We start from the raw sequence: 10,198 nt of genomic DNA on the forward strand, positions 1-10,198 counted from the left end.
GCCTCACTTTTGCTCCTGGGAGAGCCTGAAAAATACAACAAAGGCAGACGTTTGTTAGAACAATGTCAGGAAACAAACACAAATGCATGTTCAACTGTACAGTCAATATGAATCTTGATCACTTATTACAATAGAAAAGACATAATTTTGTGATTGACATGAACACCTACCATATATGTGATCCTGCATCGCAACACCAACAAAAAGTTGCCAAACATGGATTTTTAATTAAGAGCAGATTCTGAAAGAGCAAACTTAAATATGAAAAATGATGTATAACTCGATTCAAATGGACTCTCCAAACCTATCCTTATATTGGAATGAAAGCACACACTCCAGAAAATGTGAACTGAGAAAAGGGGCTCCAGAATGTTAACCACTGGAGCTACAACAATGAAGAGATTATCAGATTAAGCTGCGCATGCTTTATTGACACATTCTGTAGGTGATCAATGCCAACTTTCAAAGCAGAAGCATCGTCCTTTCTAAAGTTATTAGAGTTAAAAGTTAAAAGTATGGACAGGGTTTTTAAGAAATGAAAAGATGACTCTATGAGAAACACCAGTGACCTAATCACACTATTCTACCAAAAAGTGTTCCAGAAAAAAAAAAAAACCTGCTAAAAAACACAATTTCCTTTTTGTTTTATGATCCTACACTTTAGTATAATATTATAGAAGAAGACTTGCTCTTTCAGAAAATATGAAAAACTCAAGATTGGCGGGATTGGCCCATATCATCTATTTTCAGTCCTAATACAAAATCAGTGCATGCAACCTTTTGTTGGTTTTGTGATGGACGGTCACATATCATCCCACAAAATATGACATAAACATTCCATGATGTGTAAGTTATACACCTATGCCAAAGGTATGTTATACACTTCCATAATTAAAAGATGGCATCTTTTATCTACATTCATTTGAATGTTTTGAAGTTGTGAAGATATGTGTTTCATTCCAAAATGTAAAAAAGATTGGAAATAAGGATATTTGACAAAAGCAACTTAAACAAGGAAAAGTAGAAATTACGCGGTGCGTAATATATGTCCCCGCCGGAAGTAGCATCTAGTAGCAAAATGTACAATATAGGTAAAAAGATCAAGGTCAAAGGTCAAAGAAGTCAAAGGTCAAAATTCTGAGTAGAAGTTTTGAAGCCCTCACCTAGTGCCATTACATAAAGCAAACGGAATCGAAATCAGGTTAGAAATGGCGAAGGAGTAGCATTTTGTAGCCAATGTACAATATAGGTTAAAAATCAAGGTCAGAGGTCAAAGAAGCCAAAGGTCAAAATTCTGTGTAGAAGTTTTGAAGCCCTTACCTAGTGCCATCACATACAGCAAACGGAATCGAAATCGGGTTAGAAATGGCGAAGGAGTAGCATTTTGTAGCAAAATGTACAATATAGGTCAAAAAATCAAGGTCAAAGGTCAAAGAAGTCAAAGGTCAAAATTCTGTGTGGAAGTTTTGAAGCCCTCACCTAGTGCCATCACATAAAGCAAACGGAATCGAAATCGGGTTAGAAATGGCGAAGGAGTAGCATTTTGTAGCAAAATGTACAATACAGGTCAAAAATCAAGGTCACGGTCAAAGAAGTCAAAGGTCAAAATTCTGTGTAGAGGTTTTGAAGCCCTCACCTAGTGCCATCACATAAAGCAAACAGAATCGAAATCGGGTTAGAAATGGCGAAGGAGTAGCATTTTGTAGCAAAATGTACAATATAGGTCAAAGGTCAAGGTCAAAGGTCACGACTGAAATTCTGTGTAGAAGTTTCAAAGCTCCCATGTAGTGCTATCATATAAAGCAAACAGAATCAAAATTGGCTCATAAATGACAGAGAAGTAGCAAATTGAAGATTTTGATCACACACGGACACACACACGGACGGACGGACGGACACACGGACGGACGGACACACGGACACACACACGTACGGAGCCCGTTTCATAGTCCCCTGCTCGAACTCGTTCGGCGGGGACAAAAAACATGACACTTTTATCTACTTTCATTTGAAGTTATTCAAGTGATGCTTACAACAACTTAGTATGCTTTCAGGTTCCAGCTGAATGACCATGAGATAAGCAATATACTTACTTTCCAAAAGACTTTCAATTTCAAATACATGTAAGCACTTAACATGTGTTCAAACATTTCAAAATAACAGGATAATTTAAACTACTTATATGTAGTGCTCAGTATCAGTCTCTGAGACCATGTGTTATCATATTACATTTCTAGCAAGACATGCATGAAGAATGGGTTGTCTCATGACAGTGAGGCCTTACGAAGTGAAATTATATCTTTCCAAGAGACTTTCAATTTCAAATACATGTAAGCACTTAACATGTGTTCAAACATTTCAAAATAACAGGATAATTTGAACTACTTATATGTAGTGCTCGGTATTACTCTCTGAGAGCATGTGTTATCATATTACATTTCTAGCAAGACATGCATGAAAAATGGGTTGTCTCATGACAGTGAGGCCTTACGAAGTGAAATTATATCTACCAATGAATTGACATCTTTATTTTGCAAATCCTGACCCACTACAAATCTACACACTCAGATACTGTGAGTTTATGGCAGTGTCCACAACTGAATTTCCAGTGATATAGATTATCTTCTCAGTTCATAATCATATGATATAGACGGAAACACAAGGCAAGCTCAATTTGAAACACTTAAACCACTAGAACACAAAACAGCCACAGAGAGAGAGAAAAAAAGTAAATACTTTACATTTCAGCATTAGAGAAATGTAGTATTCTTGCATGTAGAGTAACATAAGACTGTAATATAACCAAATGACTCCACTTTACAAGATGTGAGGAGCATACATGTACATCTGCTTTTTGTTTCTCACTCACTGTACAAGTCTTACCGACTTTATAGGTAGCAAAAAATGACTCTATTTTTTGATAATTTTCTGTAGATAACAAATAAATAAGTTTTCATTTCTTTGGTGTTCTGTTGATGCTAGATTCCATCAATATTCTTGAATCAACTTACATTTGTTAATTTAGAAAGAGTTGTAGAAAATAATCATTCTGTACTTTCCAATGACTTACTACTGTTTGCAATATTTGCCACATTTACTGGACATAGTTAATAGTTCTTTACATTCAACTTTTTTTCAGCTCATCATGACCCTTTTTGTTGAATACACATACAGCTATTTGACCTTTTCAAGAAGATTCTCCATTTTGCAATTATTCCAGCCACTTTTAAGTTCATTCAATATTCTTGAAATCAAACTTCTTCATATCTTTTGAGAATATTACATCCTTCCGCCTTTGAAATTTTACATGGTTGAGACTCTGCTTTTCATTCTCCAGATATTTTGCTGGCTCAGTATTTCAGCATGTTAATCTTATAAACTACTCTTTGCAAGATCTGGAGAATAAATAAACAGTGACTGTCATTATCATTTTAGTCCTTGCTAGCTTCTCTGATTTCTCTGGTTGTTTGAGTACAAATACACTCTAGGAGATCTGTATATTTACCATGCAGTTCCCAATTCCCCCCCCCCCCCTTAAATACAGTGTATTTGTGCCCTTTCAATTTTGATACTCTCCATTGTTCTGTTGGTTTTCACCTTCAACTTAAAGTTTTGTATGTTGACACAATTGGCATACACATCCATCCATTCACTTTTTTTCTTCTTTAAAGGACAAGTTCACCTTCATTAACATAAGGATTGAGAGAATGTAGCAACATTAATAGAACACATCATTGAAAGTTTGAGGAAAATTGGACAATCCGTTCAAAAGTTATGAATGTTTGAAGTTTTTGTGCAGTCACCGCTGGATGAGAAGACTACTGCAGTGTATGATGTCACATGTGTACAACAATATAAGGAAAATATAAAGAGAATTTCACAAAATTTTATTTTTTGAAAAAAAGTACTCATTCCCTTGACTTGTTACTGACATATGTTATGGGTAATATTATTCCCATTGCATTTAGAAAGAGGCAAGTCAGGTGCTCTTTTATTATGTGAAAATAAGTGAAAATATGTTGAATTTTCTTTATATTTTCTTTATACTGTTGTACTCATATGACATCACGAGCCTTAGTAGTCTCCTCATCCAGCGGTTCCAACACAAAAATTTTAAATTGTCCAATTTCCTCAAACTTTCACTGATGTATTCTACTAACATTGCAGCATTCTCTCAATCCTTATGTTTATGAAGGTGAACTTGTCCTTTAAGAAGTTTCCCTGTCTCACATTTTACCAAGACTCTTTCAGATGGTTCAATATTTTTGATATGTCACTTCAAATGACTCATCACACTTGAACCACTTTCATTACGAGATTTCTGTTCTACCATTTTCTCATATCTTGTTCAAACTAGCTGGGTAATAAAAAGATGTTCAGCCTTAACTAAAATTTGCAAGATCTGTGGAATAAAAAGACATCATGGCTTCTAATTTTACTGCAACTTGTTTCCTCCAAACTTAACAAACTGTTCTTGGCGGTTCAACTTAAAACATCCACACACTTGCTCTTATTTGTGGAATATGCATTCATTATCTTTCCTAAATGTTAGGGTTTTTCTCAGGTAATGCTTTAGATGGCTTTTCTCTCTACATATTCCTGATAGTTTGTAAGTGTCATCAGGAAGTGAACTTCAACGTCTCATGGTTTAAACTTCAATCAATCTTTAAACGTTACTGAAATATTATTTTTGTGTTTGTTTTCTGTGAAGTTCTTCCATTTCCTACTTTCTTTTAAGTTCTTCGAGGTAATGTATGTCTTACCTATGATGCAATTCAACCTCTTAAACAATACTTGTAAGATACATTACAAGCTATCAACTTTTAAGATTGTCCATAAAGAGGTTTCTGCTCTATTAGTCTTTATCTTTCACGATGGCTAAGTAATTACTGTTGTTCTCACTCCTTGTTAACAATTTGTGGGATCTGTTAATTAAAAATTTCTTCTTGTTCATCTGATTTTTCAGCAACTAACTTTCCTCAGTTGTTTACCTTCAGATGAATTAAGGTTTCTAGTAGTCATATCTACATGTACCACCTGCCCATGATTCAAATAGATATCACAAGTCATATGCCTCATGTTAAAGGTCCAGTTTACCTTTGGGAGCAGTGCTTTTGATTTAGCCTCAGTAATATGCAAGTTTCATGCAAATGGGTCCCTACTAATCCATGCTTTCTTGGGAATAACTCATCCTCACATCAACCAGATCGAGTTTCTGTGGTGAAAAGCTTACTTTTATATTAAGTTTTTCATATTGTAATCATTGTTAATTATTATCAAAACATATATTACTGAAGGATTTCAGGCAAATGGGATCTGAAGGTGTCATTTCTTGTTTTGACATGACCTTTACGATTTACGTAGTAAACCATATTTTAGCAAAGGAAATTTCTGTTTTCTGAGGATTTGCATGCCAGCACATGCATTAGACATGATATGCTTGAACTCTACATTCATTAAAACTGGCTGTAGGCAGCATTTTTCCCTCAGTTGTATTCTTTGGAAGTCACATGTCAAATTCTACTTTTAAGTACATGGCAAGCTTACCTGGTAATTTTGAGCGATGATGAGAGCTGGTTGAGCACTGCTCTAAGTCCTAGGCTGCAATATCAGTGGGATCAATCACATCTGCACAGGAGCAAAAGCTGAGGCTGGCAGCAGTCTTGTGGTTGATTGGTCTGTGTTATCCCTCTTTCATACTGAAGAGGCTCTCCCCACCAGTAAGAATCTGCAACTAGAGTCTACTTATCATTTCTGAATATAAAATATTCAAGTACCGGGTAGCCTTGCACATTTTTTTTTTTTTTGCGGGATTTTTCACCAAAAAAGTAGGAAAAAGTAGGAAAAAGTAGGATTTTGAGCAAAAAAGTAGGAAAAGTAGGGACAGCAGTAAAAAAGTAGGAAAAAGTAGGAAAAGTAGGGCCACTTGTAAGCCTGACATAAACTCTAAGTTTCTCCTAAACAAAGAAATGTTCAATCAAGTGTTTCCCAATTTGTCGGCAGAGATAGACAAGGAAGAAAGAGACAGATACAAAGACAGACAGACAGACAGACAGACACAAACACATTTTCATACTTGGTGACATCGGGAAGCCACTGTGAAGTCAGACTCGGCCACTCCAGGGCATGTGTCATTACAAGGTCATAGAGGAAGGGCGTGTTCTTCTTCCAGATCTTGTACTCCTCGTTGATCACCCTCTCCTCGACGGCGTCATCGAATGTTTCTATGGATGCAGATGAAAATGGGAAGCAGGAGTGATAAGCAGGGACAAACACAACACGAAACAAGTCTAAGGACCACCCACTACTTCATATGTGACCCTGCATCACAAAACAAACAAAAAGTCCAAATTCATGAAATTCTTCCGTCGAGATGCTTTCACTGCAACTGATTGACAAATTGCCCTGCATCGATGTAAATAAGCACTGAATTGATCAGTGTTCTTAGTAGTAGCCATGATAAAAAAAAAAGCCGCCAGACATGAAATTTGAGTGAAGAGTATTCTAAAAGAACAGACTTTAAGCTTTAAAATGATGCATAACTCAAATCAAATGGATTTTCCTAACCTATCTAAATATTGGAAAGAAAGCACACACTCGGGGAAAAGTGTGAACTGAGAAAAGAGGCTCTGAAGTACAATGTCTATTCAAGTGCTTAATCTTTACCAAGCCGTGCTGGCTGTGCGATGAATGGGACAAAAAAACAGGATGTACGTGTAAACCACTGGAGTAACAACAATGAAGGGATTATCAGATTAAACTGAAATTGAGCATGCCTTATTAACACATTCTGTCCATAATTAATGCCAACTTTCTAAGCAGTAGCATCATCTTTTCAAAAGTTAGAGTTGAAAGTGAAGAGTGTGTACAAGGTTTTTAAGAAATGAAAAGGGGACTCTAAAGACACACCTAATCACACTATTCTACCAAAAAATGTTTGAGATAAACTGCTAAAAAACACACTTTCCTGCCCGTTTTATGATCCCAAATTTTAGCATAATGTCGAAGAAGACTTGCTCTTTCAGAAAATATGAAAAAGTCAAGATCGGCCAGGTTGACCCATTTCACCGATTTTCAGTCCTCACACAAAATCAGTGTGTGCGACTTTTTGTTCGTTTTGTGATGCACAGTGACATATTGCCTTTGAGGTTGTGTGTAAACGGTGTGATTGTGTGACTGTGTTGATGAGGTTGTGCGATTTGAACTGAATTACTAGTAGCTAATCACTATAATCCTTCCCCCCCCCCCCCCCCCGGTCTTTTTTTTTTTTGGGGGGGGGGGGGGGGGCAGGCAATTTCTTTTTCTAAAATATACCAATGATAGGCTATATCAGCGTGGACATTTCATTCTGCAAGATGACTGCAAGAACATCATAGTAGTAACCAGGGGCTAGACTCTTTTTTTTTTTTTTGCTCTTTTAAAGGAAAAAATGGCGCATTGATACTAGTCTACAAGATAAAATGTGACCCGCTACAACAAAATGATCCTGAAGTCGGGCGAGGTCGATTATTTGAAAATTGCACGACACAATTCCCTAATCTTTCTGCTTTAAATTGATATATAACACGTCTTATAAAAATAATCGGCTGCGGAGATATCGATGTTTAAATGAGAGCATGTCAAGACGTCTTGGAAATCACTGTTTCGAGAAAAAGCGCCCTAAAAGTTCTCCTTGCGAAGCAATCACAATCAGGTGAGACACGCAAGTCAGTATTCACCTCCGGACAATAGAAGTTAAGCCCTAGCGACCTCCGAAATGCTCAGGCATAGCGCAACCCGCCCGCACGCAACAGTCGACTGGGCAGTGTGCGAGCTTCACGTTTCGGTTAGCGGCAAGCAGCAAGCTGACCAATGAGATCACTCTGGTCGTTGTTAGGGGCGGAGCCTATGTGTGGCGCTCAATCCAAATGTTCGAACCAGTTTCTGCTTCGTTGAAACGCCAAAAAACATGGCCCAGAAAAACGCTATTTTTCGGTCTTTCCTTTCATCATTTTGCTTCAAAATTTCGACAGATGATAGAAGACATGTCAGACTCTAATAATATGTCAAATTCAGAAAATCGTAAGTTTTGAACAATTTTGATGCTCTAACTTCAAACTCGATTTTCACGGATTCGACCGTGCGCGACTTTAGGACCATTTTGTTGTAGCGGGTCACAAATAAATTTAGAGTAAAACCCCCAATTTTCGCCCGGCCTCCAAAATCCGGACACTTCTCACTTATCACAAGCCAGCAAATTCTATTGTCACAACACAAACATATCACATCATTTTACATACTGGCACACTCGTTTACCACAGGAAAGTGCCCGAGTCACCTCCAAAAATCCATCTAAAATCCCAAATTTTGCTGTCAAAAATGCAGAATCAGGGCAACTTTGCCAAAGCACACACAAATTAAGTCCCGTGTAAAGAATCAGGGTCGCTGAAAAAGCACTAAAAAATGAAAAATTACACCGTTCTTTCGCAAGATTTTTCGCTTATTGCAAGCTCAAAGTGTGATGGTACTGTATCCTCAAAAACGCAAAAGAAAAACAAAATGTTTGTACGTGCCGATGCAGTGAATAATAGGGGCTGAATGCAAATGCCGAGTCACCAAAATTCGGACACGAACAGGCGCCGCAATGTCCCCGATGCAACCTTGTGCCAACAAGGTACGGCGCGCGCTCATTTCCAGCAGCCTTGTATGCATATTGACATTGAACGCGCACAGCGCGGCGCGTGTCCAAATTTTGGAGAGGCTGTCCGAATTTTGGGGAATTGACAAGGTGATAATATTTGGGGATTCTGTGAAACTTCATAATGTATTTAACAAAATCAATATTGGGAAAAATTAAGTTGATATATTTAACATACATAATGATAAATATGATTGTGCTGAGTATTATCTGAGTTGAACAAATATTGCAATAAATTAAAGCTTAAGTGTCCGAAAATTAGGGGCTTTGTACTTGTTCTAGTTGTATATAAAATCACACTGGAATTATTCTGTAAACATTTGAAAATTTGAAGTGGGTGATGATTAGGCTAATGTCGTGGCATACCATAATTTCTAGTCAATCCTAAATCAAGTTCGACTTCATAAAACATCCCCCCCCCCCCCCATTTCTTGATTATTATTGGCTTGTTCGTTGTGCTGCTGACAGTGCTGTGCCGAAGCAAATCAGGAGCCCTAACGTTAGAATCATCGAATGGCAATGCCAATGGCTAGGCCTACATGACAAAAGTCACCAAAATCTTACGAAAGTTGAGCAACATTGAATTTGATGACACACAAAGCATACCATAATTTTTAGTCAATCTTAAACTTTAAGTTCGAATTAAATTCTTCGTGAAACACCCCCAGGCCCGGCCCTGTCACTGCTCTGCACCAGGCGCAGGCTGGCTGGCTGGCTAGCTCGCCCGGCCCTGTGATCGTGCATACATGTGTCCATTGATCTGCATCCCTTGCCTCGTACAGAGTAGCATGGCCAACGCAACATCAGAAGAGAACGTGCATTCTCACACCGCGGGAACAAAAGACTACACCAACGTCTCGAAGGTAGTTTACGTACATTTATACAAGTTTGAAACACTCTCGAATACATACCATTATCTTTCTCAGCCATGGCTGCTGGAGTTCTTTGCTGAATTCAAGACAAAATCCGGAGATATCTCTCCTTTTTTTATCGGTCTTGGACAATGGATTTTCCCCGCCAAACAAGCAAAATGTCGCGCTACATTTACCAATGATGGCCAATAGAGGGAGCCACTCAGGGAGCACCTTATATTATATGTAAATACAGCTCTATGGGGAGCACACATTATCTCCTCGTCTCCAATTTCCGCTGCTTGCCTCCACGTCCTGACCAGCCGAGGGAGGTTATTCCCAAAGAGCGTAAACCTTGTACGCTCTTTGGTTATTCCTATCACCTCCCTGACTCCACCAGCTACTAGAAGCCTACCTCCCTGCCTCCAGCTATGGACTATGGTCGGCAACTTTATGTCCATCGAGTTGGTCATAACATAGGACTTGGAAATGGGCGAGACATGGAGCGTTTTTTCGGGGGGAACTGGAGGACGGGGGAAGTCAGAGTTGGTGGTCAAGGTGTCAGGGTCATAGTATAACCCGACCCTTACTGTTCTTACTTTTGGGATTGAACAATTTGCAAATATCACACCAAAGTGAGCACCATATTCAAATTAAATTTCAATTCTGA

At 38.1% G+C, this 10,198-nt stretch overlaps 1 protein-coding gene across 1 annotated transcript in view; it reads right to left on the bottom strand.

Annotated features, from left to right (window-relative positions):
- The window catches only part of LOC140243129 (histone-binding protein RBBP4), a 28,291-nt gene extending 18,576 nt beyond the window's left edge, over window positions 1-9,715 (bottom strand). Inside the window, exons 1-2 of the mRNA XM_072322857.1 lie at window positions 9,589-9,715; window positions 6,077-6,224 (exon numbers count right to left, since the gene is read on the bottom strand). Coding sequence (XP_072178958.1) covers window positions 6,077-6,224; window positions 9,589-9,607 — 167 coding nt within the window. The 5' untranslated portion in view covers window positions 9,608-9,715. The remainder of the gene's footprint in view (window positions 1-6,076; window positions 6,225-9,588) is intronic.
- Window positions 9,716-10,198: the final 483 nt, after the last annotated feature.

The sequence above is a fragment of the Diadema setosum genome, chromosome 19, assembly GCF_964275005.1.
Source record: "Diadema setosum chromosome 19, eeDiaSeto1, whole genome shotgun sequence".
NCBI classification, from domain to species: domain Eukaryota; kingdom Metazoa; phylum Echinodermata; class Echinoidea; order Diadematoida; family Diadematidae; genus Diadema; species Diadema setosum.